The sequence below is a fragment of the Salvelinus namaycush genome, unplaced genomic scaffold (genome assembly GCF_016432855.1).
Source record: "Salvelinus namaycush isolate Seneca unplaced genomic scaffold, SaNama_1.0 Scaffold1504, whole genome shotgun sequence".
In the NCBI taxonomy this organism is placed as follows: Eukaryota; Metazoa; Chordata; class Actinopteri; order Salmoniformes; family Salmonidae; genus Salvelinus; species Salvelinus namaycush.
The window spans coordinates 41,860-61,215 of record NW_024058236.1 but is presented as its reverse complement, the minus strand read 5'-3'; the positions used below and the strand labels follow the sequence as shown (position 1 = coordinate 61,215).

The window sequence follows — 19,356 nt, the reverse complement described above, 5'->3', positions numbered from 1 at the left end:
AGTCAAGTTATCATTGACTCAGTACTGGTACTCTGTGTATATAGCCAAGTTATCATTGACTCAGTACTGGTACTCTGTGTATATAGTCAAGTTATCATTGACTCAGTACTGGTACTCTGTGTATATAGCCAAGTTATCATTGACTCAGTACTGGTACTCTGTGTATATAGTCAAGTTATCATTGACTCTGTACTGGTACTCTGTGTACAGCCAAGTTATCATTGACTCTGTACTGGTACTCTGTGTATAGCCAAGTTATCATTGACTCAGTACTGGTACTCTGTGTATATAGCCAAGTTATCATTGACTCTGTACTGGTACTCTGTGTATATAGCCAAGTTATCATTGACTCAGTACTGGTACTCTGTGTATATAGCCAAGTTATCATTGATTCAGTACTGGTACTCTGTGTATACAGCCAAGTTATCATTGACTCAGTACTGGTACTCTGTGTATATAGCCAAGTTATCATTGACTCAGTACTGGTACTCTGTGTATATAGCCAAGTTATCATTGACTCTGTACTGGTACTCTGTGTATATAGCCAAGTTATCATTGACTCAGTACTGGTACTCTGTGTGTATATAGCCAAGTTATCATTGACTCAGTACTGGTACTCTGTGTATATAGCCAAGTTATCATTGACTCTGTACTGGTACTCTGTATATATAGCCAAGTTATCATTGACTCTGTACTGGTACTATGTGTATATAGCCAAGTTATCATTGACTCAGTACTGGTACTCTGTGTATATAGCCAAGCTATCATTGACTCAGTACTGGTACTCTGTGTATATAGCCAAATTATCATTGACTCAGTACTGGTACTCTGTGTATATAGCCAAGTTATCATTGACTCAGTACTGGTACTCTGTGTACAGCCAAGTTAACATTGACTCAGTACTGGTACTCTGTGTACAGCCAAGTTATCATTGACTCAGTACTGGTACTCTGTGTATATAGCCAGGTTATCATTGACTCAGTACTGGTACTCTGTGTATATAGCCAAGTTATCATTGACTCAGTACTGGTACTCTGTGTATATAGCCAAGTTATCATTGACTCAGTACTGGTACTCTGTGTATATAGCCAAGTTATCATTGACTCAGTACTGGTACTCTGTGTATACAGCCAAGTTATCATTGACTCAGTACTGGTACTCTGTGTATATAGCCAAGTTATCATTGACTCAGTACTGGTACTCTGTGTATATAGCCAAGTTATCATTGACTCTAGTACTGGTACTCTGTGTATATAGCCAAGTTATCATTGACTCAGTACTGGTACTCTGTGTATATAGCCAAGTTATCATTGACTCTGTACTGGTACTCTGTGTACAGCCAAGTTATCATTGACTCAGTACTGGTACTCTGTGTATATAGCCAAGTTATCATTGACTCAGTACTGGTACTCTGTGTATATAGCCAAGTTATCATTGACTCTGTACTGGTACTCTGTGTATATAGCCAAGTTATCATTGACTCAGTACTGGTACTCTGTGTATATAGCCAAGTTATCATTGATTCAGTACTGGTACTCTGTGTACAGCCAAGTTAACATTGACTCAGTACTGGTACTCTGTGTACAGCCAAGTTATCATTGACTCAGTACTGGTACTCTGTGTATATAGCCAGGTTATCATTGACTCAGTACTGGTACTCTGTGTATATAGCCAAGTTATCATTGACTCAGTACTGCTACTCTGTGTATATAGCCAAGTTATCATTGACTCAGTACTGGTACTCTGTGTATATAGCCAAGTTATCATTGACTCAGTACTGGTACTCTGTGTATACAGCCAAGTTATCATTGACTCAGTACTGGTACTCTGTGTATATAGCCAAGTTATCATTGACTCAAGACTGGTACTCAATGTGTATATAGCCAAGTTATCATTGACTCAGTACTGGTACTCTGTGTATATAGCTAAGTTATCATTGACTCAGTACTGGTACTCTGTGTACAGCCCAGTATTCATTGACTCAGTACTGGTACTCTGTGTATATAGTCAAGTTATCATTGACTCAGTACTGATACTCTGTGTATATAGCCAAGTTATCATTGACTCTGTACTGGTACTCTGTGTATATAGCCACGTTATCATTGACTCTGTACTGGTACTCTGTGTATATAGCTAAGTTATCATTGACTCAGTACTTGTACTCTGTGTATATAGCCAAGTTATCATTGACTCAGTACTGGTACTCTGTGTACAGCCAAGTTATTATTGACTCAGTACTGGTACTCTGTGTATATAGCCAAGTTATCATTGACTCTGTACTGGTACTCTGTGTATATAGCCAAGTTATCATTGACTCAGTACTGGTACTCTGTGTATATAGCCAAGTTATCATTGACTCAGTACTGGTACTCTGTGTATATAGCCATGTTATCATTGACTCAGTACTGGTACTCTGTGTATATAGCCAAGTTATCATTGACTCTGTACTGGTACTCTGTGTATATAGTCAAGTTATCATTGACTCAGTACTGGTACTCTGTGTATATAGCAAAGTTATCATTGACTCAGTACTGGTACTCTGTGTATATAGTCAAGTTATCATTGACTCAGTACTGGTACTCTGTGTATATAGCCAAGTTATCATTGACTCAGTACTGGTACTCTGTGTATATAGCCACGTTATCATTGACTCTGTACTGGTACTCTGTGTATATAGCTAAGTTATCAGTGACTCAGTACTTGTACTCTGTGTATATAGCCAAGTTATCATTGACTCAGTACTGATACTCTGTGTATATAGCCAAGTTATCATTGACTCTGTACTGGTACTATGTGTATATAGCCACGTTATCATTGACTCTGTACTGGTACTCTGTGTATATAGCTAAGTTATCATTGACTCAGTACTTGTACTCTGTGTATATAGCCAAGTTATCATTGACTCAGTACTGGTACTCTGTGTACAGCCAAGTTATCATTGACTCAGTACTGGTACTCTGTGTATATAGTCAAGTTATCATTGACTCAGTACTGGTACTCTGTGTATATAGCCAAGTTATCATTGACTCAGTACTGGTACTCTGTGTATATAGTCAAGTTATCATTGTCTCTGTACTGGTACTCTGTGTACAGCCAAGTTATCATTGACTCTGTACTGGTACTCTGTGTACAGCCAAGTTATCATTGACTCAGTACTGGTACTCTGTGTATATAGCCAAGTTATCATTGACTCTGTACTGGTACTCTGTGTATATAGCCAAGTTATCATTGACTCAGTACTGGTACTCTGTGTATATAGCCAAGTTATCATTGATTCAGTACTGGTACTCTGTGTATACAGCCAAGTTATCATTGACTCAGTACTGGTACTCTGTGTATATAGCCAAGTTATCATTGACTCAGTACTGGTACTCTGTGTATATAGCCAAGTTATCATTGACTCTGTACTGGTACTCTGTGTATATAGCCAAGTTATCATTGACTCAGTACTGGTACTCTGTGTGTATATAGCCAAGTTATCATTGACTCAGTACTGGTACTCTGTGTATATAGCCAAGTTATCATTGACTCTGTACTGGTACTCTGTATATATAGCCAAGTTATCATTGACTCTGTACTGGTACTATGTGTATATAGCCAAGTTATCATTGACTCAGTACTGGTACTCTGTGTATATAGCCAAGCTATCATTGACTCAGTACTGGTACTCTGTGTATATAGCCAAATTATCATTGACTCAGTACTGGTACTCTGTGTATATAGCCAAGTTATCATTGACTCAGTACTGGTACTCTGTGTACAGCCAAGTTAACATTGACTCAGTACTGGTACTCTGTGTACAGCCAAGTTATCATTGACTCAGTACTGGTACTCTGTGTATATAGCCAGGTTATCATTGACTCAGTACTGGTACTCTGTGTATATAGCCAAGTTATCATTGACTCAGTACTGGTACTCTGTGTATATAGCCATGTTATCATTGACTCAGTACTGGTACTCTGTGTATATAGCCATGTTATCATTGACTCTGTACTGGTACTCTGTGTATATAGTCAAGTTATCATTGACTCAGTACTGGTACTCTGTGTATATAGCCAAGTTATCATTGACTCAGTACTGGTACTCTGTGTATATAGTCAAGTTATCATTGACTCAGTACTGGTACTCTGTGTATATAGCCAAGTTATCATTGACTCAGTACTGGTACTCTGTGTATATAGTCAAGTTATCATTGACTCTGTACTGGTACTCTGTGTACAGCCAAGTTATCATTGACTCTGTACTGGTACTCTGTGTATAGCCAAGTTATCATTGACTCAGTACTGGTACTCTGTGTATATAGCCAAGTTATCATTGACTCTGTACTGGTACTCTGTGTATATAGCCAAGTTATCATTGACTCAGTACTGGTACTCTGTGTATATAGCCAAGTTATCATTGATTCAGTACTGGTACTCTGTGTATACAGCCAAGTTATCATTGACTCAGTACTGGTACTCTGTGTATATAGCCAAGTTATCATTGACTCAGTACTGGTACTCTGTGTATATAGCCAAGTTATCATTGACTCTGTACTGGTACTCTGTGTATATAGCCAAGTTATCATTGACTCAGTACTGGTACTCTGTGTGTATATAGCCAAGTTATCATTGACTCAGTACTGGTACTCTGTGTATATAGCCAAGTTATCATTGACTCTGTACTGGTACTCTGTATATATAGCCAAGTTATCATTGACTCTGTACTGGTACTATGTGTATATAGCCAAGTTATCATTGACTCAGTACTGGTACTCTGTGTATATAGCCAAGCTATCATTGACTCAGTACTGGTACTCTGTGTATATAGCCAAATTATCATTGACTCAGTACTGGTACTCTGTGTATATAGCCAAGTTATCATTGACTCAGTACTGGTACTCTGTGTACAGCCAAGTTAACATTGACTCAGTACTGGTACTCTGTGTACAGCCAAGTTATCATTGACTCAGTACTGGTACTCTGTGTATATAGCCAGGTTATCATTGACTCAGTACTGGTACTCTGTGTATATAGCCAAGTTATCATTGACTCAGTACTGGTACTCTGTGTATATAGCCAAGTTATCATTGACTCAGTACTGGTACTCTGTGTATATAGCCAAGTTATCATTGACTCAGTACTGGTACTCTGTGTATACAGCCAAGTTATCATTGACTCAGTACTGGTACTCTGTGTATATAGCCAAGTTATCATTGACTCAGTACTGGTACTCTGTGTATATAGCCAAGTTATCATTGACTCTGTACTGGTACTCTGTGAATATAGCTAAGTTATCATTGACTCAGTACTTGTACTCTGTGTATATAGCCAAGTTATCATTGACTCAGTACTGGTACTCTGTGTACAGCCAAGTTATCATTGACTCAGTACTGGTACTCTGTGTATATAGCCAAGTTATCATTGACTCTGTACTGGTACTCTGTGTATATAGCCAAGTTATCATTGACTCAGTACTGGTACTCTGTGTATATAGCCAAGTTATCATTGACTCTGTACTGGTACTCTGTGAATATAGCTAAGTTATCATTGACTCAGTACTTGTACTCTGTGTATATAGCCAAGTTATCATTGACTCAGTACTGGTACTCTGTGTACAGCCAAGTTATCATTGACTCAGTACTGGTACTCTGTGTATATCGCCAAGTTATCATTGACTCTGTACTGGTACTCTGTGTATATAGCCAAGTTATCATTGACTCAGTACTGGTACTCTGTGTATATAGCCAAGTTATCATTGACTCAGTACTGGTACTCTGTGTATATAGCCAAGTTATCATCGACTCTGTACTGGTACTCTGTGTATATAGTCAAGTTATCATTGACTCAGTACTGGTACTCTGTGTATATAGCCAAGTTATCATTGACTCAGTACTGGTACTCTGTGTATATAGTCAAGTTATCACTGACTCAGTACTGGTACTCTGTGTATACAGCCAAGTTATCATTGACTCAGTACTGGTACTCTGTGTATATAGCCAAGTTATCATTGACTCAAGACTGGTACTCAATGTGTATATAGCCAAGTTATCATTGACTCAGTACTGGTACTCTGTGTATATAGCTAAGTTATCATTGACTCAGTACTGGTACTCTGTGTACAGCCCAGTATTCATTGACTCAGTACTGGTACTCTGTGTATATAGTCAAGTTATCATTGACTCAGTACTGATACTCTGTGTATATAGCCACGTTATCATTGACTCTGTACTGGTACTCTGTGTATATAGATAAGTTATCATTGACTCAGTACTTGTACTCTGTGTATATAGCCAAGTTATCATTGACTCAGTACTGATACTCTGTGTACAGCCAAGTTATCATTGACTCAGTACTGGTACTCTGTGTATATAGCCAAGTTATCATTGACTCTGTACTGGTACTCTGTGTATATAGCCAAGTTATCATTGACTCAGTACTGGTACTCTGTGTATATAGCCAAGTTATCATTGACTCAGTACTGGTACTCGATGTATATAGCCATGTTATCATTGACTCAGTACTGGTACTCGATGTATATAGCCATGTTATCATTGACTCAGTACTGGTACTCTGTGTATATAGCCAAGTTATCATTGACTCTGTACTGGTACTCTGTGTATATAGTCAAGTTATCATTGACTCAGTACTGATACTCTGTGTATATAGCCAAGTTATCATTGACTCAGTACTGGTACTCTGTGTATATAGTCAAGTTATCATTGACTCAGTACTGGTACTCTGTGTATATAGCCAAGTTATCATTGACTCAGTACTGGTACTCTGTGTATATAGTCAAGTTATCATTGACTCTGTACTGGTACTCTGTGTACAGCCAAGTTATCATTGACTCTGTACTGGTACTCTGTGTACAGCCAAGTTATCATTGACTCAGTACTGGTACTCTGTGTATATAGCCAAGTTATCATTGACTCTGTACTGGTACTCTGTGTATATAGCCAAGTTATCATTGACTCAGTACTGGTACTCTGTGTATATAGCCAAGTTATCATTGATTCAGTACTGGTACTCTGTGTATACAGCCAAGTTATCATTGACTCAGTACTGGTACTCTGTGTATATAGCAAAGTTATCATTGACTCTGTACTGGTACTCTGTATATATAGCCAAGTTATCATTGACTCTGTACGGGTACTATGTGTATATAGCCAAGTTATCATTGACTCAGTACTGGTACTCTGTGTATATAGCCAAGCTATCATTGACTCAGTACTGGTACTCTGTGTATATAGCCAAATTATCATTGACTCAGTACTGGTACTCTGTGTATATAGCCAAGTTATCATTGACTCAGTACTGGTACTCTGTGTATATAGCCAAGTTATCATTGACTCAGTACTGGTACTCTGTGTATATAGCCAAGTTATCATTGACTCAGTACTGGTACTCTGTGTATACAGCCAAGTTATCATTGACTCAGTACTGGTACTCTGTGTATATAGCCAAGTTATCATTGACTCAGTACTGGTACTCTGTGTATATAGCCAAGTTATCATTGACTCAGTACTGGTACTCTGTGTATATAGCTAAGTTATCATTGACTCAGTACTGGTACTCTGTGTACATCCCAGTATTCATTGACTCAGTACTGGTACTCTGTGTATATAGTCAAGTTATCATTGACTCAGTACTGATACTCTGTGTATATAGCCAAGTTATCATTGACTCTGTACTGGTACTCTGTGTATATAGCCAAGTTATCATTGACTCAGTACTGGTACTCTGTGTACAGCCAAGTTATCATTGACTCAGTACTGGTACTCTGTGTATATAGCCAAGTTATCATTGACTCTGTACTGGTACTCTGTGTATATAGCCAAGTTATCATTGACTCAGTACTGGTACTCTGTGTATATAGCCAAGTTATCATTGACTCAGTACTGGTACTCTGTGTATATAGCTAAGTTATCATTGACTCAGTACTGGTACTCTGTGTACAGCCCAGTTATCATTGACTCAGTACTGGTACTCTGTGTATATAGTCAAGTTATCATTGACTCAGTACTGGTACTCTGTGTATATAGCTAAGTTATCATTGACTCAGTACTGGTACTCTGTGTACAGCCAAGTTATCATTGACTCAGTACTGGTACTCTGTGTATATAGCCAAGTTATCATTGACTCAGTACTGGTACTCTGTGTACAGCCAAGTTAACATTGACTCAGTACTGGTACTCTGTGTACAGCCCAGTTATCATTGACTCAGTACTGGTACTCTGTGTATATAGCCCAGTTATCATTGACTCAGTACTGGTACTCTGTGTACAGCCCAGTTATCATTGACTCAGTACTGGTACTCTGTGTACAGCCCAGTTATCATTGACTCAGTACTGGTACTCTGTGTACAGCCCAGTTATCATTGACTCAGTACTGGTACTCTGTGTATATAGCCCAGTTATCATTGACTCAGTACTGGTACTCTGTGTACAGCCCAGTTATCATTGACTCAGTACTGGTACTCTGTGTACAGCCCAGTTATCATTGACTCAGTACTGGTACTCTGTGTACAGCCCAGTTATCATTGACTCAGTACTGGTACTCTGTGTACAGCCCAGTTATCATTGACTCAGTACTGGTACTCTGTGTATACAGCCAAGTTATCATTGACTCAGTACTGGTACTCTGTGTATATAGCCAAGTTATCATTGACTCAGTACTGGTACTCTGTGTACAGCCAAGTTATCATTGACTCAGTACTGGTACTCTGTGTACAGCCCAGTTATCATTGACTCAGTACGGGTACTCTGTATATATATCCCAGTTATCATTGACTCAGTACTGGTACTCTGTGTACAGCCCAGTTATCATTGACTCAGTACTGGTACTCTGTGTACAGCCCAGTTATCATTGACTCAGTACTGGTACTCTGTGTACAGCCCAGTTATCATTGACTCAGTACTGGTACTCTGTGTACAGCCCAGTTATCATTGACTCAGTACTGGTACTCTGTGTACAGCCCAGTTTTCATTGACTCAGTACTGGTACTCTGTGTACAGCCCAGTTATCATTGACTCAGTACTGGTACTCTGTGTATAGCCCAGTTATCATTGACCCAGTACTGGTACTCTGTGTATATAGCCAAGTTATCATTGACTCTGTACTGGTACTCTGTGTACAGCCCAGTTATTGTTACTCGTTGTGGATTTATTCCTTGTGTTATTATCTTTCTATTATTTCTATTTCTGTCTCTCTGTATTGGTGGGAAGGACCGTCAGGAAGCATTTCACTGTTAGTTTACACCTGTTTTTTACCAAGTATTAGAATGTTTTTTACATTTGATTTAGATTTTGTCACTTTTTTTCTGTGCGTGTGTGTGTCTCATGCCAGCCGTGTGATGTTGGACGTCCTAATAATAGGTGGAGGACCCCATGCCCTGACCCTGGCCACCCTGCTGTCCTGTCCAGACCAGGCCCTGTCCCCACCTCCCCCCAACACAGACATCCTCCAGGGGATCCAGCTCAGCCAGGGCAGGGCCAAGACCAGCCGCTCTAAGAACAAGAGAGGAGGAGCTACCAGTGAGGATAACTACACTACAGCTCAATGTTTTTACATGAGCTTTTCATAAAGGGCCCAGATGAAGCCTGTTCCCAGACTAAAGAGTGAATGTTTATTAAAAGGGCGTTTTAGTCAGGGGCTAGACGTCGGCGTGATCTGGGTCCAGGAAAACATCCCATAAAGTAGACAGATGTTTTCCCTCACATTTTGGCCTTTCTTGATTTCAGTTAGGAGAGACATTCCTCTCTAATCTCTCTACACACATAGTGTACAGCATGCTGTTAGTGCTCTCTGTTTGACAGGTCTCTAATGTCTCCCCATCCCCAGGACAACAGCCAGCTGAGGAGCCGGCCGCTCCAAGCCTTGCCCAGACCCAGTCTCTAGACTAAAAAGAACATCTCCATTGAAAGTGCTTTTTTAGTCGAGGTTGAAGGTGTAGGCTTAATTTGAAGTAGACACAGTATAGACTGTATTTTAGTCTCTCCAGTTCACACCATTCTGCTGGTGATGCTGTCTGGTTGACAGGTGTGTAATATGTCCCAGGAAAGCAGACAGCCGAGCCCGTGGAGCAGACCGCTCCAGACCCAGAGTCAGTTTCATCCTGCCCTCCGCTGGCCTTCAGAGTGGTGGACTCATACGGAACATGGACCTCACTGTGGGAGAGCCAGTTCAGAGCACTCAACATCCCTCACCTTCGCTCACACACCCTGGTGCACACAGACCCACTCAATAAGGTACATCCATCACCTCTGCTCACACACCCTGGTGCACACAGACACACCCTGGTGCACACAGACCCACTCAATAAGGTACATCCATCACCTCTGCTCACACACCCTGGTGCACACAGACCCACTCAATAAGGTACATCCATCACCTCTGCTCACACACCCTGGTGCACACAGACACACTCAATAAGGTACATCCATCACCTCTGCTCACACACCCTGGTGCACACAGACACACCCTGGTGCACACAGACCCACTCAATAAGGTACATCCATCACCTCTGCTCACACACCCTGGTGCACACAGACACCCTGGTGCACACAGACCCACTCAATAAGGTACATCCATCACCTCTGCTCACACACCCTGGTGCACACAGACACACTCAATAAGGTACATCCATCACCTCTGCTCACACACCCTGGTGCACACAGACCCACTCAATAAGGTACATCCCTCACCTTCGCTCACACACCCTGGTGCACACAGACCCACTCAATAAGGTACATCCATCACCTCTGCTCACACACCCTGGTGCACACAGACCCACTCAATAAGGTACATCCCTCACCTTCGCTCACACACCCTGGTGCACACAGACCCACTCAATAAGGTACATCCATCACCTTCGCTCACACACCCTGGTGCACACAGACACACTCAATAAGGTACATCCATCACCTCTGCTCACACACCCTGGTGCACACAGACACACCCTGGTGCACACAGACCCACTCAATAAGGTACATCCATCACCTCTGCTCACACACCCTGGTGCACACAGACCCACTCAATAAGGCGATGGTCGCTGCTGTAGGGTTGAATGAATGGTTCCTTCTGAACAACGCGAGTTGAGGTCACTTCAGTTTTCAATCCAGTCAATTCAGGCAGTGTACTTGTTTTTGCCTATAATCCCTTTGTGTTGGTTCCCCCCAGAGGGCTTTGCAGGAGTTTGTTCTGGAGAAGGATCGGACAGCGGAGCTACACTGCCTCCCTGACCACACCTTCATTCTGGATGAGAACGCCTTCTTCAACGACATGCGCCTGGGCAAGAAGGACAGGAGGAGACTGAGCAGCAGCAGAGGCCTGCAGAAGAGCCTGTACTTTAGCCTGCCAGGCACCAGGCTCAGTGTGGACTTCTTCAGGCAGCAGGTCGGAGATGGAGATGCACGCTGGCCGTGGCTTGAGTTGAAGTGAAAAGGCACCATACCAGGGTTGGGGTGAATTCCATTTCTATTCAGTCAATTCAGGAAGTTAACTGAACTTCCAATTGGAATTGAAATGGAATTCACCCCAACCCGGCACCATACTTAACATAGTGTGTGAGTCCCTCCACTACACCAAATTGTGCAATAACAGGGATGCTTCTCTGTGTGACACAAGTAGGACTTAACTGGGAGTGGTCAACTAACCCTCCTGCTGGAGAGCTACTGGGGTTGCAGGCTTTTGTTCCAGACCTGCACTAATACACTTGATGACTACTAATGATAGTGAATGTGAGTTTTACAGTGAATGCTTGCCCTATTGTAGGGTTTATGTATAGCTGCAAGACAAAGTATGTGAACCCTTTGGAAATACCTGGATTTCTGCATAAATTGGTCATAAAATGTATTCTGATCTCCATCTAGGTCACAACAATAGACAAACCGGTCTGCTTAAACTAATAACACACCAACAATTATACGTTTTCATGTCTTTATTGAACACACTGTGTAAACATTCACAGTGCAGGGTGGAACAAGTAAGTGAACCCTTGGATTTAATATCTGGTTGACCCTCCTTTGGCAGCAATAACCTCAACCAAACGTTTTCTGTAGTTGCAGATCAGACCTGCACAACGGTCAGGGGGAATTTTGGACCGTTCGTCTTTACAAAACTGTTTCAGTTCAGCAATATTCTTGGGATGTCTGGTGTGACCCGCTCTCTTGAGGTCATGCCACAGCATCTCAATCTGGTTGAGGTCAGGACTCTGACTGGGCCACTCCAGAAGGCGTATTTTCTTCTGTTGAAGCCATTCTGTTGTTGATTTACTTCTGTGTGTTGGGTCTGTTGCATCACCCACCTTCTGTTGAGCTTCAATTGGTGGACAGAGCCTTACATTCTCCTGCAAAATGTCTTGATAAACTTGGGAATTCATTTTTCCCTCGATGATAGCAAGCTGTCCAGGCCCTGAGGCAGCAAAGCAGCCCCAAACCATGATGCTTCCTCCACCATACTTTACAGTTGGGATGAGGTTTTGATGTTGGTGTGTTGTGCCTTTTTTCTCTCCACACACAGTCTTGTGTGTTCCTTCCAAACAACTCAACTGTAGTTTCATCTGTCCACAGAATATTTAGTCAGAAGCGCTGTGGAACATCCAGGTGCACTTTTGCAAACTTCCGATATGCTGCAATGTTTTTTTCGGACAGCAGTGGCTTCTTCCGTGGTGTCCTCCCATGAACACCATTCTTGTTTAGTGCTTTACGTATCGTAGACTCGTCAACAGAGATGTTAGCATGTTCCAGAGATTTCTGTAAGTCTTTAGCTGACACACTAGGATTCTTCTTAACCTCATTGAGCATTCTGCTCTGTGCTCTTGCAGTCATCTTTGCAGGACGGCCACTCCTGGGGAGAGTAGCAACAGTGCTGAACTTTCTCCATTTATAGACAATTTGTCTTACCGTGGACTGATGAACATCAAGAATTTTAGAGATACTTTTGTAACCCTTTCCAGCTTTATGCAGGTCAACAATTCTTAATCTTAGGTCTTCTGAGATCTCTCTTGTTCGAGGCATGGTTCACATCCGGCAATGCCTCTTGTGAATAGCAAACTCAAATTTTGTGAGTGTTTTTTAAAGGGCAGGTCAGCTCTAACCAACATCTCCAATCTCGTCTCATTGATTGGACTCCAGGTTAACTGACTCCTGACTCCAATTATCTTTTGGAGAAGTCATTAGCCTAGGGGTTCACATACTTTTCCTACCTACACTGTGAATGTTTAAATTATGTATTCAATATAGACAAGAAAAATGCAATAATTTGTGTGTTATTAGTTTAAGCACACTATGTTTGTCTATTATTGAGACTTAGATGACGATCAGATCAAATTTGATGACCAATTTATGCAGAAATCCAGGTAATTCCAAAGGGTTCACATACTTTTTCTTGCCACTGTAGTTGTTCATTAAAATCTATGAACTTGTGAAATATAATGTAATATGTGTGTGCATGTAATCTATTAGCCATCAACTCAAATCATCCTGAACAAAATAACTACAACGACATGGCTCTATCCAGGTGGACAAATATGGCCTGGACAGTGTCCTGACAAAGGGCACAGTGGACAGACTGACCCCTGTCATGTCAGAAGGAATTGTGACATCATTCAGGGTGTTCCTTCAGAACGGGGACGTCCTCGAGGCAAGGCGGGTAGTCATGGCGACTGGGCCGACCCGTGCCCAGATGGCCAACATTCCATTCTGGGTGTCGTCCATAGCGGAGAGCTACCCTGAGGAACGCCTGCAGCACACCGTGCAGCTCATGCACCACCACCCCGCCTCACGGTCAGCACGGCAACAGGAACCAAGAAGCCAGAACCAGGAACAGGAAGAGAGTTCTTCTTCTCTCTCATCAGGTGGGTTGAGATGAGAATCCTCTGGTATTGAAAGCTATGGAAGTCACACATCTGTATAGATGGACCATATGTCTCCACATGATACTGTACTATATAGCCCTCTCCTGGTGTTGAGGTGACATGACATGACACTGTACAATAATGGCCTCTCCTGGTGTAGAGATGACATGACATGACACTGTACTATAATGCCCTCTCCTGGTGTAGAGGTGACATGACATGACACTGTACTATAATGCCCTCTCCTGGTGTAGAGGTGACATGACATGACACTGTGCTATAATGGTCTCTCCTGGTTTAGAGGTGACATGACACTGTGCTATAATGGTCTCTCCTGGTTTAGAGGTGACATGACATGATACTGTACTATAATGCCCTCTCCTGGTTTAGAGGTGACATGAGATGACACTGTACTATAATGCCCTCTCCTGGTGTTGAGGTGACATGACATGCTGTCAAGCCAAAGGCTGCAATACTGTAATATCACACTGACTGGGCATCTGTTTGAGTTATCATATGTAGAAATATGTAGAAGAAGCACAATTAGACCCAAGCAAATCATGAGAAAACAAAAAGATAATTACTTGACACATTGGAAAGAATTAACAAAAAAACTGGCCCTAAACAGAGAGTACACAGTCGCAGAATACCTGACCACTGTGACTGACCCAAACTTAAGGAAAGCTTTGACTATGTACAGACTCAGTGAGCATAGCCTTGCTATTGAGAAAGGCCGCCGTAGGCAGACATGGCTCTCAAGAGAAGACAGGCTATGTGCTCACTGCCCACAAAATGAGGTGGAAACTGAGCTGCACTTCCTAACCTCCTGCCAAATGTATGACCATATTAGAGACACATATTTCCTCAAATTACACAGATCCACAAAGAATTCAAAAACAAACCCAATTTTGATAAACTCCCATATCTACTGGGTGAAATACCACAGTGTGACATCACAGCAGCAAGATTTGTAACATGTTGCCACAAGAAAAGGTCAACCAGTGAAGAACAAACACCATTGTAAATACAACCCATATTTATGTTTATTTATTTTCCCTTTTGTACTTTAACCATTTGTACATTGTTACAACACTGTAAATATACATAATATGACATTTGTAATGTCTTTATTGTTTTGAAACTTCTGTATGTGTAATGTTTACTGTTCATTTTTATTGTTTATTTCACTTTTGTATATTATCTACCTCACTTGCTTTGGCAATGTTAACACATGTTTCCAATGCCAATAAAGCCCCTTGAATTGAATTGAAATTCACTTATTTACTTAGTACTTATTTGTGTTGGACATTCTGTTCCTGTTAAGAGTCAGTGTGGTGTCACTAACTCTGTCTCCATCCAGCAGGTCTCTATGTGGTGTCACTAACTCTGTCTCCATCCAGCAGGTCTCTATGTGGTGTCACTAACTCTGTCTCCATCCAGCAGGTCTCTATGTGGTGTCACTAACTCTGTCTCCATCCAGCAGGTCTCTATGTGGTGTCACTACCTCTGTCTCCATCCAGCAGGTCTCTATGTGCTGTCACTAACTCTGTCTCCATCCAGCAGGTCTCTATGTGGTGTCACTAACTCTGTCTCCATCCAGCAGGTCCCTATGTGGTGTCACTACCTCTGTCTCCATCCAGCAGGTCTCTATGTGGTGTCACTAACTCTGTCTCCATCCAGCAGGTCTCTATGTGGTGTCACTAACTCTGTCTCCATCCAGCAGGTCCCTATGTGGTGTCACTACCTCTGTCTCCATCCAGCAGGTCTCTATGTGGTGTCAGTAACTCTGTCTCCATCCAGCAGGTCCCTGCATGGTGTCACTAACTCTGTCTCCATCCAGCAGGTCTCTATGTGGTGTCACTAACTCTGTCTCCATCCAGCAGGTCTCTATGTGGTGTCACTAACTCTGTCTCCATCCAGCAGGTCCCTGCATGGTGTCACTAACTCTGTCTCCATCCAGCAGGTCCCTGCATGGTGTCACTAACTCTGTCTCCATCCAGCAGGTCTATATGTGGTGTCACTAACTCTGTCTCCATCCAGCAGGTCCCTGCATGGTGTCACTAACTCTGTCTCCATCCAGCAGGTCTCTATGTGGTGTCACTAACTCTGTCTCCATCCAGCAGGTCCCTGCATGGTGTCACTAACTCTGTCTCCATCCAGCAGGTCTCTATGTGGTGTCAGTAACTCTGTCTCCATCCAGCAGGTCTCTATGTGGTGTCACTAACTCTGTCTCCATCCAGCAGGTCTCTATGTGGTGTCACTAACTCTGTCTCCATCCAGCAGGTCCCTGCATGGTGTCACTAACTCTGTCTCCATCCAGCAGGTCTCTATGTGGTGTCACTAACTCTGTCTCCATCCAGCAGGTCTCTATGTGGTGTCACTAACTCTGTCTCCATCCAGCAGGTCCCTGCATGGTGTCACTAACTCTGTCTCCATCCAGCAGGTCCCTGCATGGTGTCACTAACTCTGTCTCCATCCAGCAGGTCCCTGCATGGTGTCACTAACTCTGTCTCCATCCAGCAGGTCTCTATGTGGTGTCACTAACTCTGTCTCCATCCAGCAGGTCCCTGCATGGTGTCACTAACTCTGTCTCCATCCAGCAGGTCTCTATGTGGTGTCACTAACTCTGTCTCCATCCAGCAGGTCTCTATGTGGTGTCACTAACTCTGTCTCCATCCAGCAGGTCTCTATGTGGTGTCACTAACTCTGTCTCCATCCAGCAGGTCTCTATGTGGTGTCACTACCTCTGTCTCCATCCAGCAGGTCCCTGCATGGTGTCACTAACTCTGTCTCCACCCAGCAGGTCCCTGCATGGTGTCACTAACTCTGTCTCCATCCAGCAGGTCCCTATGTGGTGTCACTAACTCTGTCTCCATCCAGCAGGTCCCTGCATGGTGTCACTAACTCTGTCTCCATCCAGCAGGTCTCTATGTGGTGTCACTAACTCTGTCTCCATCCAGCATGTCCCTGCATGGTGTCACTAACTCTGTCTCCATCCAGCAGGTCTCTATGTGGTGTCACTAACTCTGTCTCCATCCAGCAGGGCTCTATGTGGTGTCACTAACTCTGTCTCCATCCAGCAGGTCCCTGCATGGTGTCACTAACTCTGTCTCCATCCAGCAGGTCTCTATGTGGTGTCAGTAACTCTGTCTCCATCCAGCAGGGCTCTATGTGGTGTCACTAACTCTGTCTCCATCCAGCAGGTCCCTGCATGGTGTAACTAACTCTGTCTCCATCCAGCAGGTCTCTATGTGGTGTCAGTAACTCTGTCTCCATCCAGCAGGTCTCTATGTGGTGTCAGTAACTCTGTCTCCATCCAGCAGGTCCCTGCATGGTGTCACTAACTCTGTCTCCATCCAGCAGGTCCCTGCATGGTGTCACTAACTCTGTCTCCATCCAGCAGGTCTCTATGTGGTGTCACTAACTCTGTCTCCATCCAGCAGGTCCCTGCATGGTGTCACTAACTCTGTCTCCATCCAGCAGGTCTCTATGTGGTGTCACTAACTCTGTCTCCATCCAGCAGGTCCCTGCATGGTGTCACTAACTCTGTCTCCATCCAGCAGGTCTCTATGTGGTGTCACTAACTCTGTCTCCATCCAGCAGGTCCCTGCATGGTGTCACTAACTCTGTCTCCATCCAGCAGGTCTCTATGTGGTGTCACTAACTCTGTCTCCATCCAGCAGGTCTCTATGTGGTGTCACTAACTCTGTCTCCATCCAGCAGGTCTCTATGTGGTGTCACTAACTCTGTCTCCATCCAGCAGGTCTCTATGTGGTGTCACTAACTCTGTCTCCATCCAGCAGGTCTCTATGTGGTGTCACTAACTCTGTCTCCATCCAGCAGGTCTCTATGTGGTGTCACTAACTCTGTCTCCATCCAGCAGGTCCCTATGTGGTGTCACTACCTCTGTCTCCATCCAGCAGGTCTCTATGTGGTGTCACTACCTCTGTCTCCATCCAGCAGGTCTCTATGTGGTGTCACTAACTCTGTCTCCATCCAGCAGGTCTCTATGTGGTGTCACTAACTCTGTCTCCATCCAGCAGGTCCCTATGTGGTGTCACTACCTCTGTCTCCATCCAGCAGGTCTCTATGTGGTGTCACTAACTCTGTCTCCATCCAGCAGGTCTCTATGTGGTGTCACTAACTCTGTCTCCATCCAGCAGGTCCCTATGTGGTGTCACTACCTCTGTCTCCATCCAGCAGGTCTCTATGTGGTGTCAGTAACTCTGTCTCCATCCAGCAGGTCCCTGCATGGTGTCACTAACTCTGTCTCCATCCAGCAGGTCTCTATGTGGTGTCACTAACTCTGTCTCCATCCAGCAGGTCTCTATGTGGTGTCACTAACTCTGTCTCCATCCAGCAGGTCCCTGCATGGTGTCACTAACTCTGTCTCCATCCAGCAGGTCCCTGCATGGTGTCACTAACTCTGTCTCCATCCAGCAGGTCTATATGTGGTGTCACTAACTCTGTCTCCATCCAGCAGGTCCCTGCATGGTGTCACTAACTCTGTCTCCATCCAGCAGGTCTCTATGTGGTGTCACTAACTCTGTCTCCATCCAGCAGGTCCCTGCATGGTGTCACTAACTCTGTCTCCATCCAGCAGGTCTCTATGTGGTGTCAGTAACTCTGTCTCCATCCAGCAGGTCTCTATGTGGTGTCACTAACTCTGTCTCCATCCAGCAGGTCTCTATGTGGTGTCACTAACTCTGTCTCCATCCAGCAGGTCCCTGCATGGTGTCACTAACTCTGTCTCCATCCAGCAGGTCTCTATGTGGTGTCACTAACTCTGTCTCCATCCAGCAGGTCTCTATGTGGTGTCACTAACTCTGTCTCCATCCAGCAGGTCTCTATGTGGTGTCACTAACTCTGTCTCCATCCAGCAGGTCTCTATGTGGTGTCACTACCTCTGTCTCCATCCAGCAGGTCTCTATGTGGTGTCACTAACTCTGTCTCCATCCAGCAGGTCCCTGCATGGTGTCACTAACTCTGTCTCCACCCAGCAGGTCCCTGCATGGTGTCACTAACTCTGTCTCCATCCAGCAGGTCCCTATGTGGTGTCACTAACTCTGTCTCCATCCAGCAGGTCCCTGCATGGTGTCACGAACTCTGTCTCCATCCAGCAGGTCTCTATGTGGTGTCACTAACTCTGTCTCCATCCAGCATGTCCCTGCATGGTGTCACTAACTCTGTCTCCATCCAGCAGGTCTCTATGTGGTGTCACTAACTCTGTCTCCATCCAGCAGGGCTCTATGTGGTGTCACTAACTCTGTCTCCATCCAGCAGGTCCCTGCATGGTGTCACTAACTCTGTCTCCATCCAGCAGGTCTCTATGTGGTGTCAGTAACTCTGTCTCCATCCAGCAGGGCTCTATGTGGTGTCACTAACTCTGTCTCCATCCAGCAGGTCCCTGCATGGTGTCACTAACTCTGTCTCCATCCAGCAGGTCTCTATGTGGTGTCAGTAACTCTGTCTCCATCCAGCAGGTCTCTATGTGGTGTCAGTAACTCTGTCTCCATCCAG

The 19,356-nt window shown here is 43.7% G+C and overlaps 1 protein-coding gene across 1 annotated transcript in view; it reads left to right on the top strand.

The window, feature by feature from the left end:
* Window positions 1-9,333: 9,333 nt before the first annotated feature.
* The window catches only part of LOC120036901, a 28,305-nt gene continuing 18,282 nt past the window's right edge, over window positions 9,334-19,356 (top strand). The window contains exons 1-4 of the mRNA XM_038983191.1: window positions 9,334-9,514; window positions 10,050-10,228; window positions 11,160-11,375; window positions 13,500-13,836. Coding sequence (XP_038839119.1) covers window positions 9,334-9,514; window positions 10,050-10,228; window positions 11,160-11,375; window positions 13,500-13,836 — 913 coding nt within the window. The remainder of the gene's footprint in view (window positions 9,515-10,049; window positions 10,229-11,159; window positions 11,376-13,499; window positions 13,837-19,356) is intronic.